Source organism: Equus caballus, chromosome 1 (assembly GCF_041296265.1).
Source record: "Equus caballus isolate H_3958 breed thoroughbred chromosome 1, TB-T2T, whole genome shotgun sequence".
Taxonomy (NCBI): Eukaryota; Metazoa; Chordata; class Mammalia; order Perissodactyla; family Equidae; genus Equus; species Equus caballus.
The window spans coordinates 159,964,425-159,986,868 of record NC_091684.1 but is presented as its reverse complement, the minus strand read 5'-3'; the positions used below and the strand labels follow the sequence as shown (position 1 = coordinate 159,986,868).

Here is a 22,444-nt window from a genome sequence, read left to right as displayed (position 1 = left end):
CTGGCAGCGTGCTCATCTGATCTTGCCCTTTCGCGCCTTTGGGCTCTAAGGTACAACCCCCACCTCTCCCATGGGACTGGCCCCGCCCACCGGCCCACTCCCTCTCCAGGCTTTCCTCTACCTTCTGCCTCACCTCTGTGCTCCGGGCACCCGCCTTCGCTCCTCCATGGGGCCTCTTTCCTGCCTTTGCACAGGCCCTGCCCAGAACACTGCCTCCCCGCCACCTCCTCTGCCCTCCTTCTGGCTTCACCTGCTCTCAGCTTCTCCTTGTTCAAGTCACAGCCTAAATCTCCTTCCCCCAGAGCCGCCCTCCCTGACTCCCCCGCCTGACCTGGGCTCCCCTCTCACATGCTCCCAGCACACCCACATCCGTCTCAGGACTTGTTTCACATCTTCTCTGCATGATGTAAGCTCCTTGAGGCCAGGGAGCGCATCCAGTCACTGCTCTGTCCCTGGGCTCTCCGCTCAGGGTCTAGCACAGAGTAGGTGCGCCATGAATGTTTCTTGAACAAGGAAGGTTACCTCTGCCACGGCCTGCAGGCCCTCGTAATCCTGGCTCAAGCGGTCCTGTGTCTGGAGTATGGTGTTGGGGTCAAAGCTGGGGTCAGGCTCAGCCGGAAGGGCCACCTTCTGGGTGTCCCAGGGGCCAGAGTGGCAAGAAACCTCACACCAGGCCCCCAGGTTCCTCCGGCCTTCCCTTGGAGAACTCAGGGCAGACAGCGCCTGTGATGACAGGACAGAGAGCAGTGCGTCCAGAGGGGGCTCCTCGCAAGTAGCAGAAGGCTTGGCAGGGCGGGGCCAGTGCTGGTACCTGGGGTTCCTGCTGTAGGACGTGGCTGATGGGCACCTTGGCCTGGCAGCCCTCCCAGTCCTTCAGCTCCCAGGTGTCAGGGCCCCTCTGGTGCCCAGGCTTCAGGGCCTCTCCTGGGAAGGCCAAGAGAAGGACAAGGGCTGGACCTTCTCTTCCAGGGGCTTATGACCTTCTCAGGATTGCAAGGTCACAAACCCAGAGCAAGTGGGACACTATCTAGGACCGCCCATAGATAAGCACAATGTGCATGGTGTGAGATAAATACTACGGGCATCCGGGGGGAAAAATGGCCAGAACGGTCTGGGGCCATCACGAAAGATTCCAAGGACAAGGTGGGCTTCAGCGGGCCTTGCCAGGGGAGGCGCATTTGCAGACGGGGAGGCAAAGTGGCTCTGGTGGCAAGAACTGGGGCAGAGAGGGGTGGAGGAAGCACAGGCTTGGCCTCCTGGTAGGGGTGGACGAGCCTCTGGTCTCAGTCCCTCTGTGCCTCTGGCCCTGGGCAAAGGTCCGACAGAGCAGTGGCAGCCAAGCTGGCTGCTCAAGGTTGGGCTGAGGGAACTGAAGAAAAGGAAGAGGCACAGAGACAGATTGGAAAAGGGGAGAAAACAGAGAGAAACAGGAAGCAGGAGAAGGGAGATCAGAATTTCAGGCAGCTCCACGTCCTTCTTTCTGCTGAGCCCAAAATGGCCTTCCCTTAATTTCCTCCCTTCAGTCCTCAGATGCGCCAGGGAGCCACACAGAATAAATTGATGATGGTCTGTTGAGGCTCCCACACCGGGTCTTGGCCTTGTACCTCTGTAGATGAAGTGCATCTGGACCTGGGGACATGGCTGCTGACTGCTGGGTGGTGCTAAGAGTTGGGTCCCATCCTTGGGTCTCCCAGGTGTGTCCCCATCAACCCTGCTGCAGTCTTCTGGAGACTCCCTCTGTACGGAGGATGGAAGGCTCTGGTTAGCTGCCAAAGTGGCTCCCCATCTGCAGCAGAGGGCCACCTCCGTACCTCCCCCAACCCTACCCCTGGCATTACTGGGCAAAGCCAGGGCCTGAAAATGCCAGGGAGCAGGCCCAACCCCTCTACCAATGCCAGGAGGCCAGGCAGTAGAGGACACAGAAGGATAAGGTACCTCACATTCACTCGTCTACACAGTTAAACTGGAGAAGCAGGCCACACAGAACAAGAGGAAGGCAACACCCAAAGCAGCAGGTGTTAGCATAATGCAACTGCCTGGAGTTAAACATCACCGCCACGCAGTGAGCGACAGGGAAGAAACAGCCCTGGACGGGGAGTCGAGAGGCCTCTCCAGCAGGGATAACCACATGTCCCTGGGCAGAAACTTGGTCTCTTGGTCACCTCATCTGTAAAGTGAGGGGGTTGGACCAGACAACTGCTAACATATTGTGGATCTATTTTCAGCAATTGTTAATCATGTGGTCCAGGGAATAAATGCAAAAGGAAGAGCTCGACCTCGGCCAAGTTAGAACCACAGGCCTTTCAGACCTGGTTGTGTCAGGTGCCACATAAATGGTCAGTGCGGGCTGAGACTACAACTCTGGTCAGCTGCTGACTACTCGGCCAGGCCACCTCCCGAGAAGTGAGGACCTGAGCTGCAGCCCACAGGGTGCATGGGGCATGGCCAGGCGGAGAGAAGGGAGCCCGAACATGGAGCCTCCTCAGGGATGAGGGTAGCACAGCCAAACCTGAGTGCAGGGTCTGAAGGCCGCACTTGACACACCTTGAGCTACATACACAGCTTCTTGAAAGACAATGGAACAGACTGATGGGGCTGGGCCACCTGCCCACCACCCACGTGCTTTTTAAAAACTGGGGGTTCGATGAACTGACCCAAGGGTTTCAGAAAGTAGTCCCTCCGTTCTGGGTCCCTTCCCGGTCCCGCGCATACCGTGAGCGCTGCCCGGGCCGCCGCCGCCCGCGCCTGCTCATCCAAGCTGTGCAGCTCGGCCCCGAAGGCGCGCACGGCGCGCCCCAGCCGCAGGTGGCGCCGCAGCAGGGCCTCGGCGGCCGCCTGGTCCTGCCCGCAGGACGCGCTCTCCATCGCGCACTGCTGCTCCCGTAGCCACGAGGCCGCTTCTGCCGCGTCGGCGAAGTACTGCAGGGAGGGGCTGGCTGGGTGCGGGCCGACCCTGCACGGCCGCCCCGGCTGCCCACCACCCGCCGCCCCGCTACCTGCTGGACGAGCAGGGCTGCCTGCAGCCGCGCACCCCGTCCCGCCGCCCGGGCCCGGAGCCACCGCCACGTGCCCTGCACCGCCTCGGCCCGCTCCCGGGGGTCCGGCTGCGTCGGGGGCCCGCGGGCACCCAGGTCGCAACCTCTCCGCACGAGATCAGCGCACACAGCCTGGTGGCAGCGGAGCTCAGCTTCCAGGGCCTGGTGGAGCGCAAAGCAGGGAGCTCGGTGAGGGGAAGGGAGGGACAGCAGGGAGGTGGGGACCGGCGGGGCGCCGGGCATCAAGCACCTTGTGTTTCTGCAGGGCCGCTGAGATCTGCCTAAGATCCCGGCCCAGGGCCGTGTCCTCCACCAGCTGTCGGCGCTCCCTCAACCAGGCTTCCTCCTCCTCACAGTTATGCAGGAACTCCAGCCGCTGCAGGGTGTGCTCCAGCAAGGCCCGCCTGAGGGACAGCAAGGGCCACCAACGGGCTCAGGGAGTCATGGGGCTTGGGGAGGGGGTTGCCCACCAGGCTCAGATGCTCCCCCATAGACAGGACTTTTCTTTCCCCTGGATGACTCAACAGGGGAGGCTGAGGCCTGGGGGCTGAGGGTCAGGGTAGAGGAAGCTGCCAGGCCAGCAGTATTTCAACCTGGGCGGGAGGTAACTTGGGCAGGAGAAGGTGGAAGAGTTGGGCAAGCTCTTACCGGGCCCTGACAAGAGGCACCAGGCTCTGGTGGAGCTGGGCCAGCACCCCGGCCTTGGCCTGCAGCACCTCCACCCCAGTGCCCAAGGAGGAGTCCAGCTCCGTGGTCCGGCGGGCAAGATGGCTCATGTGGGCTCCGTGGGCTGAGACCTGGGCCTCTAGCAGGTCATGCCTCTGCATCAACTCCACTGCCTCTGCCAGCTGCTGCCCACAGGCCGTGGAGCTGGCTAGCACCTGGCCAGGGATGATGAGTGGTCACTGCAGTCCCAGAGTGCTGGGTCCCCACCAGTGCCACTGCTGGTGCACCCTGCTGTGTTTCCCAGGGGTCTGTTGGTCCAGGCCCACCTGCAGCTCCTTGAGCTGGTTGGAGGCAGTCTCCACCTCCTGCAGCAGGCTCAGCACAGGCTGCATGCCTGCCATCTGCCTCCTCTGCCCTTGCAGACACTGAAGGAGCCGCTCCCAACGCCGAGTGATCTCCAGTTGCCTGGAGGACGTGAGAATAAGGGTGGTCTCCACTGGGCTGGGGCAGGGAAGCTACTGTAGGGTCCACAGCTGGTGGGGGGCTTGGTTGTCCTGGGGGAGCCCGAGCTCCGTGGCTGGGGCTCTGCGCATCCCAGCCTGGGATGGTTGGGGCAGTGTGTCCTTGCCTCGTAGACACAGGCAGGGAAGCCAGAAGGAGGGTCTGGGAGGTCTATGCCTTCATGGCCCCCCCAAGCCTTCTTTCCAGTCCCCATTCAGCAACTCCGTCCTTCCAGGTGCCCAGGTTAAAATCTTGATAATTCACTTTCTCACACCTCCGTGCTATTTGTCAAACATGCCAGATCTGATCTGTCTGCAAAGCCTCTTGGATTCAGAATTTATCCAGAATCCCACCCTTTCTCATCACCTCCCCTGCTTCTCCGACCTGGATTATTGCAATGGCTTCATAACTGGTCCCTCTGCTTCTGACTTTGCCCCTTCAGTCTATTCCCGACATGGCATCCAGAGTGATCACGGGGAAACAGGTTAGATTGGGCCGCTCCTCTGCTCAAGCCCTCCCGTGATTTCCCAGCTTTCTCTGAGTAGAAACCAAGTCTTTACTGCGCCCTACAGAGCTGGGCATGATCTCCCCCCTCGCCCCTGAACCTCCCTGACCTCAGCTACCACGTGTTCACCTGGGCCAACGCTGGCCTCCGTGCTATTTGTCAAACATGCCAGGCATGCGCCCCCCGGGGACACCGCATTAGCCCTTCTCTCTGCCTGGTATACAATCTGTCCCCATACCTGGATGGCTGCCCCCTCACTTCTTTCTGGTTTTTGCTCAAAAGTCAACCTCCTCTGACCACCCAATCCACCCCCTCCCCTGACCTTGGCACTTCATAGTCCCCTATCCTGCTTTATTATTAATTTTTATCACTGTCTCACACACTGTATATTTTTCTTATCTGTCTGTTTTCCTTAGTAGTGTGTGAGCTCCATGAGGGGAGGGATTTTTATTTGACCTCTTCACTGCGCAATCTCTAGCACCTAGAACCTTGCTTGGGTTGTAGTAGACACTCAATAAATGCTTGTTTAGTGAATGAATTAATAAGAAAGGACAGTGCTTTACCAAAAGGGATGAATTATGGGCGGTGGAATTGCAGACATCAGTGGGAGCTAGATCTTCTTATTTCTTTATTTTTATTTTTTTGGTGAGGAAGATTGGCCCTGAGCTGTTGTCTGTTGCCAGTCTTCCTCTTTTTGCCTGAGGAAGATTGTCCCTGAGCTAACATCCATGCCAGCCTTCCTCTATTTTGTATGTGGGACACTGCCACAGTGTGGCTTGATGAGCAATGTGTAGATCCATGCCTGGGATCTGAACCTATGAATCCTGGGTCTCCAAAGTGGAGCATGTGAACTTAACCACTATGCCACTGGGCTGGTCCTATCTTTTTAAGTGGAACCCTGAAACCATAAATCACCCCTCTCCTCTGTGGCAAGGAATGGGCATGTGTCAAATAGGGCTATGCTAGGAAGGCCTTAGCCTATATTGAAGACAGTTCATGTGCCCGAAGCTCACCTGCGGGCTATATCTGCCCAGCTGTGGTACTGTTCCTGCTGGAGGATGTCCGCGAGCTCCGCTAGGGCCTGGAAGCGCCCCTCCTGGGGCAGGATGCTGGCTTCCAGCATGCCCAGCCTCTGGGCAGCCACCTCCACTATGGCCGGGCTGGCTGGTGGGGCTGTGGCTTGGCCCAGCACGTGCTCTATATCTGTCAGGAAGCTCTCCCGGAGGGCCGCCTTGCACTGGAAGCGCCGGGCCAGGGTTTCCAGCCGCTCTAGCTGCAGGAGCCTCTGCTGCAGGGCCTGGCTCCGAGAGGCCTCTGCCTGCTCCAGGCCTGCCCAGCACTGGGACAGCTCCACAGGGCCCAGGCCCTCCTGAGGCAGGAACGGCCTGCGGTTCTGGGCTCTGAGTGCTGTCTGCAGCCGGAAGAGCAGGGCCTCCGTGGCCCCTCGCTGCTGCAGCCGCGGTGGCTTCTCCTGGGTGCGGAAGGAGGCAAAGGCCACCAGTAGCTGGCGCATGGCAGGCAGGGAGTCTGGGAAATCCCGCGCCTCCAGCTGCACCTGCTTCTCTGCAATCCAGCATAGCAGGTCGGCCACCAGGTGCTCGTACTGGGTCTGCAGCTCCTCTGTCTCCTGGAGCTGAAGCAGGATCTGGAGGGGGCATGCGAAGGGATCAGGGTGGCACCCGGGGCAGGCCCTGGAATGGAGGCATGCCCCTTTTGGATGCTGAGTGCCAGCCAGGGGTGCCCAGGTGGGTGGTATCTCCTTCCTTCACTGAGGATGCACTAAACTGGGGGTCCTCCCAGCCCCCAGAGAAGCGGGACTGCCTGCATTGCATACTCAGACCTGAGAGTGTGGGGCTCCCGCCCTGCCTTGTTCCATCTTGTACCCATTTGGCCTCACCCCTGGGGGTGCTATTTTTCTTTTTCTGAGCCTTCTGTCCCTTCCCTGAGGCCCCCACACCCCTAAAGCAGCTCAGAGCCCTTGGCCTGGATCATCTCCTGCAAAGAGACACCAACCCTGAGAACAGTCCTCCCTGGCCTCAGCCTCTGCCATCGTGTCCAGAGAATAAGAAAGGCCCCCCAAAACATGGACTCGGCCCAGCAGAACTGCTTCTGTGCTTGTCCTTGCAGAGTCCGGCTCTCTGAGCCTCTTATCCTATTAGGAGCTTAACAGCCTAGGAGCAGAGGGGGATGGGGCCTGGGAGGGACGGGAGGGGCTGTCGCTCACCTGGCTTTCCCTGTGTGCCAGGCGCCATGCTGGGCACTTTTCTTGAACACTCATAGCAGCCTCTGTTACCCAGGCATTATCGTCTCCATTTTACAGTTGGAGCACAGTAAAGTTAGGCAACGTGGCCAAAGCCACACAGCTAGGAAGTGGCAGAGGCAGGCTTCAAACCCAGGCGTGTCTGACTCTAGAGCTCATGCTTGCCCCCACCTCTCCTCGATGCCCCCTTCCCTTTGTGCCCAACCTTCGCGAGCCTTCTCTGGACAGTCTGCCCCTGGTGCAGGCGGGAGAAGTGGTGGTAGTAGAGGGAGACGTAGGTCATGATGGAACGCTCGTCAGGCTGCAGGGCCGCCACGTCCTCGGGGTCCAGCAGCTGAGCGATGCCCAGCTCCTGCTCAGCCACGCGGAAAGCGAAGTCCAGGTTGTGCATTGGGCGGTCAGCACGCAGGGAGCCGTAGTCAAGCAGGTCTGGCCTGGACAGAGAACAGGCAGTGCTCTTCACCAGAACAAGTTACCGCTCGGGTTTAAGTGGACGTGTTAAAGGGGCAGACACGTCCTATTGGTCATTCACACCTTCTCGTACGTTAGTTTCCCCCTGACAGTTATCTGAGGCGCTGGCTGTAGGTATAGGGCCCTGGGATAATTTGGCTCAGGGGCGAGGCTCGTGGGCAGGGGGAGAAGCTCTAAAAGGGCCGGTACTTGCTCGGGAGAGGACCAAGAATAGCATCAGGGACACAGGACATGAGAAAGGCAGGGGTCAAAGGCAAACCTGGTCAATTCCGTGGAATTTCCCAGGAAAGCGGGGAGGGGTAGTCATAGTCCAGGCCTTAGCCATCAGCCCTCTCTATTTCTGTGCCCAGGGCACAGGGGCCAGAAGGATGTAGGAGAATGGGCAGGTTGAAGACCCAAGCCCTGGAGCAGTTGGCTCAGTGGCGGAGGCCCCAGGAGGAAGGCTGACAGGCCAGGTCAGGGCTGGGAGGGCACTGGGCCCCCTCTCCCTCACGCTCACCTGTGGGCATGGATGAGGGCACTGAAGCCGAGCCCGTCACTCCAGCTGCGGGAGAAGTCGGTGATGCTGACGTTGGCGTAGCAGGCTGTCTTCCGCTGGCACCAGACCAGCAGAGCTTCCTTGGCAGACAGCAGGGCTGCGCTGGCCCCGAACTCCTCCTGGAAGGGACAGGTGGGGAGGCGGCAGAGCCTGAGGCAGTGGGAGAGGCAGGCTGGGCGCAGTTGTAATCCTGTTCCCCACACCTGGAGGCGGGTGTGGACCACTCTTTTCAGAGCATCTGATTTTATTCGATTTCATTCGTGGTGGGCTGTGATTGGGGGTGAGAAAAATTGTCCTTCCAAAGAAGCGGGGCACCTGAAAGCTGTCGCCTCTGAGCACCCGGCTTTGAGTCACAACAGCAGTGGTAGCTCCCGTTTCTCTAGCCCTTCTGATGGCCCAGGTGTTGTGCTAACCGACCCTGGGCTGCACAGAATTGAGGCTGAGTTTCATTAACCGGCTTCTGTCACCGAAGGCTTTCTGCCATCCAGGATCTGGGCCCATACGCATGGCTCTCCACGCCTCACAGCCATAGGAGGGAGGCACGATTAGTATTTATATTCTAAGGATCATACAACGAGATGCAAGAGGAGAGATTAGGAAGCAGCCCAGGGTTCCGCAGCCAATAGGGGAGGGTCTCGCTTGACCCAGGACCGTCTGACAGAGAGCCCACTTCTGAGTGGTGAGCCCACCTGCCCACCACCTCAACAGCTCACTCGGCTGCCTGAGGGCAGAGCCCTGGGAAATGGCCATCTCTACCTGGTTCCGATCCCCTCCCCCACAGCACGTGCCTCTCATTGATAACTTTCTTTGCTCTGCCACTCTTGGCATCCACCTGCCCCGCCCCTGCCCTCTTTCTTCCACTCAGTGCTTCTTTCCCTCCTCCTTCCTTCCTTCTCCTGCTTCCCTGCCCTCCCCTCAGGGGCACTCTCCTTCCATCCACTCCCTTCCTCACCCCTCACACGCCAAAGCCCCCCGTCGCCTCTCTCCTCTCCCTCGCTTCCTCTTTTTTTCTCCCCCTTTCCATCAATTTCTGTTTATAAACTCAAAATGTCAAAACACAGTAGACTGCATTTCCTCCCCTGGCCTTTGGGCCCCGAGCGTGGGTAGGAAGGACACGTGGGCAGAAGTGCAGGGGGAGGGGGACAGGAGCTGGGCTCTGTCACAGCAAGGCCACTGATAACCTGAGCGGCCGGCCGCCTGGCAGACAGGAACCAGGAGAGATTCTGGAGATGAGCACGTGAGGGAGCAGGGTCAGATATGGCTGAGTTTTGCAGGGAGCAGGGCCGGAGTTGGCTGAGGACAAGCAGAGCCAGCAGGGCGGATGGTGGCCCGTCAGAGGATGATGCAGACCTGCTGCTCCCAAGGGAAGGGGCGGCAGGGCACTTGGAACTGGCTTAGGGGCCGGGGGAGGGGAACCAGGCTTTCTGGAAGGGCTTGAGGTCAGCTAGGGATTCTTCCACCTGTTCATTCACCACAGAGGTGCTAGGCTCTGGGGACAGCCAGGCAAGGGCCCTGCTCTGCTGGGGCTCACATCACACCGTGAGTTCCAAGGGGCCTCCTGGATTTGAGCCAAGTCTATGGCCTCTTTTCATTAAGGCTTCATTCTCCAGGTTGGTTTTCCTAACCTTCTGGACTCGAGTTTTAGTGGTGTCTTGGAAACTATGAAACTATTAAGATTGATAAATATGAGGACTTTGTGTTTTCACTCTTTCTGATCCAGTTGTGGGAAAAGGAGAGGTAGAATGGAGGAAGATGAGGGACCATCTCTTTGGTCGTCAGGACACTGGGGGTTTGGAAAGCTGCAGGGCTGGGACTCCCTCTGTATGTTCCGTTTCCCCCAACGGCCCGTGAGAGTGTGATGGAAGTTATAGGGTTTCGGTGCCAGGGAGGCAGCAACAAGTTGGGAGTGAAAGGCAGGTCACAGGCAGTCGCCTTGACCCCTCACTAGTGAAAGGCTTGTCCCAGATGGGGTGTGAAGCCCATGAACCTAGTTCTCACTTCAGCATATTACAATCTCTCAGACATTCTGAGCTCTTTGCCCATGGTTGAAGAGTGAATATTGATTGTGTGGATGCCACGGATCTGCTCTGGGGATCATAACAGTCGGGTGGACAGCTCTGTCCCCAGGGGCCTGAGGTGAGGCCAGGGCTGGGCTGGGCTGGGCTGGGCTGCATGCTGGGTGCTGGGGGCTGAGACATACCCTGTCCAGGGAGATGTGGGAAATCTGGAAACGCAGAATGATGACCCAGATGAGTCCCAGGATAAGCGTCTGGTCTCCGTCCACGATGTTCTCTGGCCCAATGAGGGGAATTGGCACCTGTGGGCACAGTTGGCTTGGCTCAGCCATGAAGCCCATGAGCCAGAGAAGACTCAGAGTAACCAAAAGTCCAGGGGGCCGTTTTTCAGATGGGAGGGTCCTGGAATCCATCCTGCCCTAGGAGGTCCCCGAGGGAGCAGCAGGCAGGGCACAAGGCCAGGCAAGTGAAGGCTTTCTAAGTGGTTGGGACTTTGACTCCAGGCCCATCTGGGCAAAGCCCCAACCTGGTGAACTGGCTGGACCACTGGAGTGGGAGAACCTCCTGTACGTGAGCTACAGGTAAACCCAGGCCGAGATCAATGGTTCAACTACAGGGGTTGGAAATGAGGGGTCATAACAGTCAATGTATGAGCTCAACAGCAATAGCAACTGTGCCTCCACCTCACAGGGCATCTCAGAGTCTCCACGGAGTGCTTGGGTCCCTGGCTCACACCTGAATCTCAAGCTTCCTCACCAGTGTTTCCGCTCCTGTTAAAAATTCAGATTCCCAGGCCACACCCACTCAGACTCTCTTGGGCCAGGGCCTACGAATTTGCATTTGGACAAACACCTTGGGTGGTTCCTGTGTGCACTAATGTTGAGAACCTACTGCCCTAGATCTTGCTGCTTAGACAGGGAGGAGGAGCAGATCAAGGGGAAAAAAACCAGAATAAACATAGAAGCTGCAATGGCCTGGGCCCCTTCACCCTCTGGCTCCATCTTCCTCTCCTGGATCACATGGCCAGGGCGCCTGGGATTCTTGTAGTCCCTGAGATTCTAAGCACAAGCCTTGGGGCCTTTGCACTGACTGCCCCTGCCGTCTGAAAATAATGCTCCCCCAGACAGACACACGGCTACTTCCTTGAAGTCTTTACTCAAATGCCACTTTCTCAGTGAGGCCTACCCTGCCACCCTATTTAAAATCAAAACCCAAGGGCTGTTCCTCCTGTCCGAACACACTCCCTTCAACCCCTCACCCTGCTCGGGTGGGGATGTTGGTTTAGTCCTTGCTGTCTCCCAAGCACCTAGTAGAGTGTCAGCATGTAGTGGGTAATTGATAAATATGCACTAAATGAAGAGAGAAAGGGAGAGAGACTCCATCAGACCTGGCGGGAAACTGGCTTCAGCCACCCGCCAGCCTGGAGGGAGGGGCTGCATCCCCGGGAACTCCCCGTGGGTACACTGTCGTATCCACCTGGTCTCTGAAGGGCCTACCCCCTGCTCTGCCCTCCTCTCCTGGCACCTGAGCCCTTCTGCATTCGACTCAGCTTGGAGTCAGAGCATCTGGTCGGTGGGGTGTTAGAGTCTGCTGCCGCCAGCTCTTGAGAGCTGATCTTCCCAGCTTTGTATCAACGCCACTGAAATCAGCAAATGCTACGAACCAGGGCTTTTAGTGCCCCCTCCCCAACTCCCCAAGAGCTGGTTGTTAAACATTTACCAGCACACCACTGATCTGGGTTCAAATAAACTGTGTGCCCTGAAACTGCAGGCCCCTTGAAGTCAGGTCTGGGCTTGGCTGACTGCGGTCCCCGGAGCCTGGCGCGGAGCACCTAGCACATGGCAAGGTCTCCAGAAATGAGTGCATCCCACATTCTATTTATTAACGGTGCTTTGGGGCAGGGGGGTAATCATTTGACCACAGCTGCCTTATATGTATAGTGGAGACGAGGCTGTCACCTTTACAGGCTATGTATCAGTGCCATGCTGTGTATCAAAGCTCGAGGGGAGCTACAGAGCCTCTGACAAGGGCCACGGGGCTCACGCCCTTCCCCAGTCCCCGGAGTGGAGGTGGCTGGCTCACAGGCCATTGTCCCCAGAACCAAGTAGGGCCTGGCATTCTGTGGCTGGTGGCTTTCTGCTCTTCTGTGTGCTCGGGGACCACAGTGTTCCTGTCCTTTGCTTTGGTTTCTTACCTCCCTGGCCACCCTCCAGCATATCAGCACCCAGGGCTCTGACTGTGACCTCCATTCCAGGACATGAGTGACCGGCACACACACAGTCAGGCTCAGCCCAGCCAGTTCCAGGTCGGTGACTTCCCAGCCTCCAGGAACAGCCACCTCCCGGCTTCAGTACCTGAGGCCAGGAGAGCTGTGGCTTCCCAGTTCCCGGTTCTCAGTATAAATGACCTATGCACAGCCCCCTGACACTGGGCACAAGGGTCCCTCCGTGTCCCTCGAGCTCTTGCCTCCTTTTAGTGACTCTTTCTTTGGCTCGTCTCTTTCTCTCAGGGTCCCTCCTGTTGGCTGAGCCCCTCCCTGCTATCTGGTCCAGCTTCTCCAAGGCAGAGCCTGTGTCTCTTCCCTCCACTGCCTGGCTCAGTGTCCGGGCTCTTCCCGAGTCCTACCCTCAGCCTGCCTCCCACAGCCCCGCATCTGGACTCTGCTGGCCAGTTGACCATGGGTCTTGCCTGGTAAATAATTTCCTTATTTATGAAAAGGGAAGGTTAAGAGTCAGTCCTTCAGCTTCGAACCCTGCGATTCTCTCATCACTGTCAATGGCGTATTTCAGTCCCACCCGCCAGGAATGATGGCTGTTCCTGCTTCAAGCTGGGAGAACCGTGCAAGGAAGGGCTTTGCTTCCTGGCCCCCAGTATCCCAGCTGCTGCTTCTGGATTCAGGCTCCAGAGCTTCTGCTCTGCCTTGTGGCCAGCCAAGGAAAGATGATCTAGTGGTCCAGCCTGCCCCCGCTGCCCGCCCCAGCACCAGGCCCAGAGCCCTCTCCCCAGTGCCCACCTTGGCCCTGAGGAAGGCCAGAGCTCGGCTGCTGTTCTCTAGGAAGTGCACGCGCATGCGGCCCCGGCTAGGGGGCGGCAGGGCCTCCCCGGAGATGAGCTCCAGCAGGCGCAGAAGGTGGATGCCATCGGCCAGCTCCGTGTACAAGTTCTGGATTTTGATGCCAACCTGGGAGGGAATCGGGGAAGGCACAGGGTCAGCCCAGCCTCACCTGTCTGCCCCATCCCAGGATATGAGGGGCAGAGCCCAGAGCAGCTGCCTTGAGGAGGGAACGTTGGCTTTAGCTGTGCTTTAGGGTCGAGAGAAACCTTAGTGGATGACCTCACAGTCAGCCCCCCAGGGTCCACTGGCCAGGGAGCTGTGGGCATGGTACAGGTGGGCTGTGGTGCACACCCAGCTACACTTACCTGGCCGTGCTGGAAGATGTTGTTGATCCAGTTGGTGAAAGTCTTCTCCTGCACCCGCATGTGCCGTGCCTGCAGCTTGCGAACGTGGCCCACCTCGTACGCAGAGTCCATGGCGGGACTGGACCAGGAGAGCCGTCCCTGGCCCCCTGCTTCAGGTGTCCTTTAGCCCCAAGGAGCTGCTGGGGATTATGGGGCTGACCAGCCAGCAGGCCTGCAGCCCTCTGGGGACTAGGGACCACAAGACGTTTCCCTAAGCTGGAGATGTTGGGGCGGGGGGAGTATGGATACGGATGACTCCCTGGGAGAGGTGTGCCTCTGCCAGGGGTAAGGGGGCCCCTCCCTGCCAGACTGTCCCCACATTTGGTGGAGGATCGAAGCTTGGAGCCTAGCCAGGTAAGGTTCTGGGGCTCTGGCTGATGCCCTGTGCTTGAATGTCCCAGGGACCCTTTCACCCCACCCCACTTTCCAGATTCTTCTTCTTAGATCTCTGGATCGGCAGCTGCTTCTTGGGATGAATAGGGCAGGTGGAAGGAGAACAGGAAACGGCTCACCTTGGTGATGTCCAGGCCTGGGGAGGAGACCCGGCTGGACAGACGGAAATAGCAGATAGCAGGGGCTGTGTGGGGAGGAGAGGCTAAGGCCGAGGCCGGAGTTGGGGCTACGCCATGGTCCTCCTCTTTAGCAAGCAGGGCCGGGATGACGGCACACAGAAGGCATTGTCCTCCCACCTGCCGCAGGGCGTGGCCCAGACTGGGAGGGGGCGGCTCAAGAATGCTGTAGACATTGCTCCAGGATCTCCTCCATCATCATCCCCCAACGTCAGCCGGGGGTCCTGGCTCCCAAGACGCAGAGGACCATGGGATGGCCTTGAGTTGGCTCTGGGTGGGAGTACTGTGGGGGGCTGCGGTCTGGGTTAAAGGCACCTCTGGTCAGAAGCTTCTGCAACCCTGCAGGCCCTCTTTGTGAACACCTGCAGGGGCGGGGATGGAGGGAGCATGTTGGGCCGTGGCCCTGTCGTCTTCTCCTGGGGAACACCCCATAGACAGAGGGGAATCAACACACCCTGTGCTTGGCTTTCCAGGCCCCCCTGACAGAAATGCATCCAACCTAGCCCAGGACAGGAAGGTGCATGCCTCCTCATGCCTGGGGGCTACTTCCTGAAGGGGGCTCCCCCTGGGAAGGGATAACCTGGTGCCGCAGAAGCTGTGGAAATGACAAAGTCAGAGACACAATGTTCACCTTTGGGGGCTCCACAGAGAGGCACCCAGGCCCTGTGCTCCCGCGGAGCCGGCTGGGCCCGGGCTTGGGGGCAGGGGCTGCGGAGGGGGCCAGCAGGCTCCTCTCTGTCCCTCCACGAGCAACTTTAAGCTACATGCCAGAGAGAGCGAGTTCTAACTCAGGTGGTGTCACAGAACGACCTGGCTCAACTCAGGGTAGCAGTCACTGGGTTGCAGTGTGTGTCTGTGTCTGTGTCTGCAGTGTGGGTCGATCCATCCGGCAGCCCCAGGGGCTCTGAGAGGAGACGCAACACTCTTCATCGGGGGGTCCTCGACAGTCGAAGCCAGTGAGGGGAGCAGCGGCCGCAGCCTGCCCTCGAGAGCTGGGCAGGAGGAACCACACCTGATCCCCAGGCGGGGGCTCAGAGTGAGGGGCACGGTGCTCTTGGGGTGGGGCAGCTCCCCTGTGTCTGTTGTCCTCTCCCTGCGAGGTCCCTCCTGCCACTGTCTTCCCGATGCTTGGGATAAGCCCGAGCCTCCTCCTTGCTTGCAGTCCCAGATCCAGTCAGCTGCCAGTGGCTGCCGCTGTGTGTCCCCAGCGCTCCACGGTCCACCCTCCCACCCTGTCTATGCTCACCGCCCCTGCAGATTCTTGGCTTTTCCTGCTCTCTCTCCCCTCCCCACACAGCCCCTGCTATCTGCCATTTCCGTCAGTCCAGCCGGGTCTCCTCCCCAGGCCCAGATAACACCAAGGTGAGTGGTTTCCTTTTTTCCTTCCACCTGCCCTGTTCATCCCAAGACGCAGCTGCCAATCTGCTGCCAGAGATCTGAGAAGAAGAATCTGGCTCATCACCGGTCCCCAGCTCATCATCCTGCCTGCTCCTCAGCTACACACGGTCCTCAGACTTACCTCCCAGAGCACAACTCTGCTCACGCCTATGAAGACACCCCATTGCCTGGACAGGACCAGAGCTTTCCTGCCCAGACCTGGGCTCAGCTGTTCCCTCTCTCAGCTTAGAATGCCCCTTCTGCTCCCCAGTGCCCACATTCTTCTATCCTATCCGCCCCAGTTAAAATCCTGCTTCTTCTAGGAAGTCCCCTCTCCTGCCCCCGTAAGCTTGTTTCTCCTCCTATTAAGACCCTTGCCCCAGGCATCTTGTGTGATGTGGCCACCAGAGGACAGGATGGAGCTGCAGGACGCTTTGCACAGAGATCTCAACAGAGGTTGTTTCATTTGAGGTTGTTGAGTGGGGCTTGGAAGTGCTTTTCTTCCTTCTTAGCTCAACTGTAGCTAAAGCCATTGCACACGCTGAAAGGACCTGCTCCTCTTTTGCAGTAACTGATTGCAGCCCCTGCTGAAATCCCCATTGGTCAGTACATAGTTTTGGATTATGTACATTGTCAGTAACTGAAATCTCAAGTCAAATGGGTTTAAACAACATAAAGGGAATGCATTGACCCATGTAACTGAAAAGTCTGGCAGGAGGAGGACTTTAGGTAAGGTTTGATCCAGCAGCTCAAATGATACCACCTGGATTCCCTCTGCCTTTCTCAATGCCTCCTTCATCTTCATCTTCCTCAGGGTGGTTGCTGTCAGTCTAACCTCACTCCCCTACTCCCAGCAGCTCTGGACACTCCCCTCAATGTTGTTTATACTGTTGCACCAATAGACTCACTTCTTTCCACTGCATGGTTCTGAGAGAGAGAACATCTCTCTCAAGAGTTGGAACAGAAGTCTGAGGGGCCTGGCTCTCATAGGCTTGAATTGAGCTACATGTCCATTCCTGAACCAATTTCTGTGACCAGGGGGATGAAATACTCTAATTGGCTTAAGCCAATTAGGACCCACCCTAGAAAAAGATGGGGGTCTATCTCACCCAAACCTCAAGGCTTAGACTGAGGATGGGAAAGCAGGGAGTGCTCTGCAAAGTAAATTCCAGGTGTGGAATGCCAAAAGGGCAGATGTGCGCTAGTGGGAAAAACCTGGATGTCTGCTATGGGTGGTCCACACCTGTGATGTGTGGCAAGAGGCAGGGGCAGTGGTAGCCAGCCTGGGGGCTCCACCTTAGCAGGACTGCACCTTCAGATGCATGGGCCTGCCCGAACACTGGAGAGAGGACGTCACGGTGGGCTGGTCTCCTTGGAGAGTGCTCAGTGATGCCCTGTCCCTGCCTCAGAAGGGTCCACCTCCATGGCCCCCTCCAGTCTTAGCTTCCAGTCACTCTGAGTTGGGACCTGAGCCTCCCTGGGGGCCTGCTCCCGGACCTGGCCTCTGCCCCCAGCTGATGGAGCTGCTTTCCTGTTAAAGAAGCCACCCAGAGAGGACACAGGACGGGTAGTGGGTCACAGGGACGGCACACAGAAGGGGCGCACCCTCCCTGACTCCTCTGCTTCATTCAGAATGGATCCAAGGGACCCCCGCTCCACTCCTGAGACAGCTGGCACGCAGTCACTGGAAACCAGAGCCGATGGGGTGAAGGTCTGATTTTTCCAGAAGTTTATTGATCAGTAGACTGCATCCTGTTTGTTTGACACTTCAAAACAAGATTACAAAAAAATAGAAGCACTGTGTATTAACCGCATCGGCTAATTGACATGTAATCTGATACACTCTGAAATTAGACCCACGTTTATCTGAATAAACTCAGTGGTTATCTGTCCTAAGAATGTTCTTCTGCCACACTCCCTGGAGGAAATCAACAGTGCCTCTGCGAAACGCTCTCCCCATCTTCAAGGCAAGGTGCCGAGGGCATTATGACAGAGTGTAAGGTGCAAAGTGGACAGGTCCACCTGGGGCTGTCAGGCCATGACTCTGGTGGTGAAACCCCACCCTGGGCGCTGGACTCCAGTATAAGACTTTCCCGGTGTGGTGGGCGGGGCTCCTTAGGAGACCCAGCGGACAGCAGAAAGGGCTGTGGTCAGGGCAGTGGGGCCAGGGCTTTGCCGAGGCCTCTCCTGCAGGCTGGTAATGGGGGCGGGGGCAGTGTTAGGGGAGAGCAGGAGGCATTTTGCTTCTCCTTGCATGCTCTCTGGCCCACCTGGACACTGAGTCCCATGACACAGAATCCAGCTCCTCCAGCCCACCATCCTGTGGGAGGAACATTGCCCCAAATCCAAAGGTGCTATTGCTGTGTAACATGTCCCAGAGAGAACCCAGCCCCGCCCTGAAGAAGCGAGAGCCAACTGAATGAACGGCCTCCCCATGGAAGAGTGACCCCGTCCTGGGCCATGCAAGCGCGCAGCAAGGAAAGAGTCCACATCCCAGGCCGGGCTGGGGCATGAGGCCGAGGCAGGCTGGACGGCTGCGTGGGACCCTGGAGCTAGGGCTTCGGCAGGTCTTAGGGCGACATTTCCTTACAGGTAGGTTCAAGAGGGCCTCATTACCAGGCTGACAACTAGGAAGACGACTCTGGGAGAAGTAGGCTGAAGTTTTCATTTTTCTCCCCTAAACTCAAGGCTGCAGAAGTTTGTGTCATGCCATACATGTGCTGTGTAGAAAATAGATTCAAGATCCTTAGCTTTTCTCCTGTGGAACCATGGAGAGCATGAAGATAGTTTCACAGAGCTAGAGTTCATCTACTTCCACCCTCCTGCCCATCCGTAAACACTCTGGGGAAGGGCACTTTGAAAACTGGGGTGTAAGGGGCAACATGGCCGGTCAAGGGGAACAGCTCCGAGAGGGCTCGGCCACCCCACTGCGGGGGGACAAGGTGGGGGTGCTATGGACACAGACCCAAGGAACTCTGTGTGGGTCCTGGGAAGATACGGGTCCTCACTTGGCCGCCATCCCTCATAATATTTTCCAGCGTTTTTCTTTCCAATCAACTTTTCATGATGAATGACTTCATGTCGTAAGAGAAGAAATTAAGAAAAATGGACACATGACTTTTTTTTCTTCCCCCCAGCAGGGAAAGGATTCAGCTGCCAGACATTCTCCCACCTGAGGGCATGGGGGTAGGGGTCACACCATGAGAGGTTTCCTTCCACGTAGAAACCAGAAACAGTCTGCTGGCCCTCTAAGACAGCTTTCCTACGTCTCTACGTAGACAAAACTTGGCCATATCTACATAGACACACGTTGACAAGTGTCAAAAATACATACTCATGTGATATACGTATGTGTATATATTTATCTTTATATATGACAATTGATGTTTATAAATGACTATTGAGTTAAGGGAACAAGATAATTCTGAATGGAAAACCAGCTACCTTGGCATCTCTAAACCTTTGGACAAATGAACTCTCTTCTCTATTTGCCCTGCGGTGGACTTCACTGTGCAGTCATCAGGCGTTCACAGAACTATCTGCTCATATTACAGTACTGGAATTACAAACGTCTTTTTTCTATGTGTCTAATTAATTTAAAAGTGCTTATTAAGATTAAAAACCATATTATGCATTTACTTCTCTTAAAATGACTTAGAAAGTGAGCTTGGGAGGGTGAGGGCTGGCATCTGGATAACTGCTTCTCTAAAAGAAAAATCTTCCCTAAGTCTGCACTTCTGACCCTGATGTCACAGGGGACATCAGAAAAAAAAAATATGTAGTTTTGGAAGGCCCAGGTGGACCTGTTCTGGTTTCATTCATTTCTGATGCCGCAGGGCCCCATGCCATCAGCTGTCATCCTTTTGTCTTTTATTGCATAAATACTGGTGAAAGGCATGTGCATCCCCAAGCTGGAGCCCACACGTCAGGGAGGGTGGCAGTGACCATCAGCCCCTCCACTAGACCCAGGCACTTGAGCGAGCAGTCCAGAGAGGTTTACATGGGGGAAGACCCTCCCTCAGGAGCCAGTGTCCAGGTACGTCCCCAAATCCTGCCTTGCGATGGGCATTCATGATACCAACTGCACAGCCTTTCGAAGAAAAGGTTTTATATGAAATAGTCTATCCCGTTTCTGTATAAAGGCTTTTATGTAAGAAAAAAACTGGACATAATAAAAATGCCTATTTTTTATAAAAATAGTGTCTAATGCTTGTAGACTGATGTTTTCTACCTGACAGCCCGGGGCAGGCTGGCCTCTCTTTCCCCTTTGTGTCCACAGGCCCAGGACACAGCACACACCAAGACGTGTTTTTGCTTAATTTAAATCCTGCCGTCAACCAAGGAGACCTAGGGACAGGGAACTGCACTAACTGAGGCCTGAGGAGAGCCACGTCTTCTCCTTACTGTCATTAAGTATGATACATAGACGTTGCTACATAGTATTGGACAGGCCAGTAAGAAAAGCTAATCTTCAGACTTCAACATGACTTGAATACTAGAAATCTTGCCAGGGGTTAATAAAGGCTGTGAGTTCCAAATTCCTACCCGCATACAACTTTGCTGGGCGGGCCCGGGTCAGGGGGCCCTGGGAGGGCTGGTCAGGGGGTGCTGGGACAGTGGCTGTTGCTGGCTGGGCGGCGTGTTCTGCTCGAGGCTGCAGAAGGGACGGGGGGCACCCAGACATCGCGCCTCCTCCTTTCAAACCTGGGGCAGCAGTCTCCTTCTCTTTGGCAGAGTTTGGACAGAACAGAAACCCTCTCTGCTCTGTTTTTTTCCACTCTGACTATAGCAGGAAACAAATAAGATCATCTTTGCTCCCTCCCAGTGCCCTCTGAGGGACAGAGAGGTTCACGATGATGAGTGGTCCAGGGAAGCCCAGCAGCCTCGGCTGCCCCAGCAGAGCCCCCAGCTCGCTCCCCGTGGCTCTGGGATTCCACAAAGCCCACCTCCCCATCTGCACCTCCCCGGACATCTCAGTACTCTTTGGTTAATTTCTCTTTCTTCTCAACCCTTCAATCTCCTTATCCAGCCCCTCTCTCCAATATTATAATAGAAACTCAGGAAATTTTAGAGGTGAAAGGACCTCATCTAGTGTCCAGTGTCTGCCCTCCCCATTCTACAGATGGGGAAATGGAGGCACAGAGAGGGCAGTGCCTTGCCCAGGGTCACTCAGTGAGTCAACGGCAGTGTGGGCCTCAGGCCCAGGTCCCCCACTTCCCACCCCCCACCCCGTGTGCGGCCTGCCCCTCAGGGCAGGGACTTCCTGTGAGAGGGAGGCACGAGGTGGGGGGGCAGGCTGTTGGGCAGCTCGTAGCCGTCGAGCTTGATCTTGATGAGGTGCTTGGCCAGTGCGAACTCCTCCTCGTCCAGCATGCCATCACAGTCACAGTCGGCCAGCTTCCAGATCTTGCCCAGGACGCTGTTGGGCAGCTTGGAGGTCACCATCTCCTTCTTGGCGTTGACGCCCGATATCTTGCCATTGATGGGCGACAGGGTGTAGAAGAGCTCGTCGTAGATGGGCTTGTCTTTGGCCACCACCCACTCCTCCTCGTCGGCGCCCTCCTTGGCGCCCTCCCCGTAGCCTTGGTTGAAGGGGCCCTCGGCGGTGCCGTCGAAGGCACCGCCCTGCACGAGCTGCGTGGGCATGCTCATCTCCTCCTGGCTGATGAGGCTCATCAGGGACGAGATCTTGTTGCTCAGCATGTTGTCCACGGCCTCGATCAGCTTGGGCTTCAGCGAGTGGAATTTGGTGAAGTCGTAGTTCTCAAGCTGTTCCTGCAAAAGGAGAGACCACAGACTTGGTCAAGGCCCTCCTGTCGGGAAGTGAACAGAGAGAGGGATAGCTGGACGGAGATGAATTCTCCCTTAAAGGGGACATCTCAGACCCTGGGCTGTCCCAGAGCTCCCTCTTTAGTGGGGTCTCCACATCCAAACTCGCCAGATACAGGAGTGGCTTTTGGGACCAGAAACAAGACACCTGGGATGCAACGTTTTCTTCTAGGAGCTGATCTCTGCTGGCGGCAGCATGAGGGGCAGCAATCCTCTAGGGCTTGGAGACAGCTGCCTTCATCCTGCCTTTTTTTAGAGCTCTAGAGATTTAGTATTTTATCTTTTAAGGTGATTTTACAACATATTTCAGTTGATCTTCACAACAATGATAGGAATAAGGAAGGGCAGGTACTAATAACCCCGTTTTACAGAAAGCACTTGAGGCGTCCTGGTGGAGTCAAGACTAGAGATCATGTAACCTGCCCTTGACTAGTGCTCTTTGTGCCGTAACGTGAAGCTGTGACAGAGGGACTTACCTAGGTAAAACAATTATTGAAGGACATTGTTTTGGGATCAGTTAAAAAAATGTAGTTTAGGGTACAAATAAGTAAAAGTTGAAACTGGTAAGGGGGAGAGGAGTAGGAATGGGGAGAGCGAGTATAAATCCAGCCAATAGGGCTGTGTCACTAGCCAGGTCCAGGCAGGTCTTGGCTCCACCTCCCAGGAGACCTGGCCCGTTGGCAGATAGGGCTGCAGGACCTCAGGCTTGGAAGATGGCTCCAGGAGACACAGCAATAGCCTGGTTGGGACAGGAGCCAACTGTAGAGGCCACAGAGGCTCTGTGGAAACAGTCCTTCCTTCCTACGTTGGTTCTCCTTGGTTACTCATCCATGCATCTTCCATCCATCCATATAGTCATCCATCTAGCCATCCATCCATCTATCCATCCTTCGTCCATCCATCTTCATCCATCCATCCACCCAACATTTATTGGTCATTTGTTTTGTGCCAGGCCCTGTTCTGGGGCTTGGGGATATAAACAAGAAAAGCCGTGGCCTCTGCCCTCAGGGAGGTTATGTCATAATAAAGGAAGGACTTTCTAGTTTTTTAGTTCCTGTCTACCTTCAAAAAGGGCTTGACTTAGCTTACAGTGAAAAAATAACATGAAACAGAAGAAAGTCAGGAGAAAAGGAAAAGCCAAGTAATTAAAAGCAAGAAGGAGTGACTCCTCACATCAGACTACTCAGGTGAGAAAAGCCACTGCTCCTCAGCTGTCCCG

General features: G+C 56.5%; 2 protein-coding genes across 3 annotated transcripts in view; both read right to left on the bottom strand.

Annotated features, from left to right (window-relative positions):
- The window catches only part of SPTBN5 (spectrin beta, non-erythrocytic 5), a 55,058-nt gene extending 34,978 nt beyond the window's left edge, over positions 1–20,080 (bottom strand). The window contains 14 exon segments of the mRNA XM_070241851.1: positions 523–723; positions 2,713–2,919; positions 2,997–3,197; positions 3,286–3,439; positions 3,684–3,916; positions 4,028–4,166; positions 5,721–6,352; positions 7,173–7,401; positions 7,938–8,095; positions 10,177–10,293; positions 13,005–13,172; positions 13,412–13,521; positions 13,524–13,886; positions 19,942–20,080. Of these exon segments, the coding sequence (XP_070097952.1) occupies positions 523–723; positions 2,713–2,919; positions 2,997–3,197; positions 3,286–3,439; positions 3,684–3,916; positions 4,028–4,166; positions 5,721–6,352; positions 7,173–7,401; positions 7,938–8,095; positions 10,177–10,293; positions 13,005–13,172; positions 13,412–13,521; positions 13,524–13,886; positions 19,942–20,080 (3,051 nt within the window).
- The window catches only part of EHD4 (EH domain containing 4), a 75,632-nt gene continuing 70,290 nt past the window's right edge, over positions 17,103–22,444 (bottom strand). For both annotated transcript variants that reach the window (XM_023619430.2, XM_070238811.1), the window contains exon 6: positions 17,103–21,171. In XM_023619430.2, the coding sequence (XP_023475198.1) occupies positions 20,644–21,171 (528 nt within the window). In that variant the 3' untranslated portion in view covers positions 17,103–20,643. The remainder of the gene's footprint in view (positions 21,172–22,444) is intronic.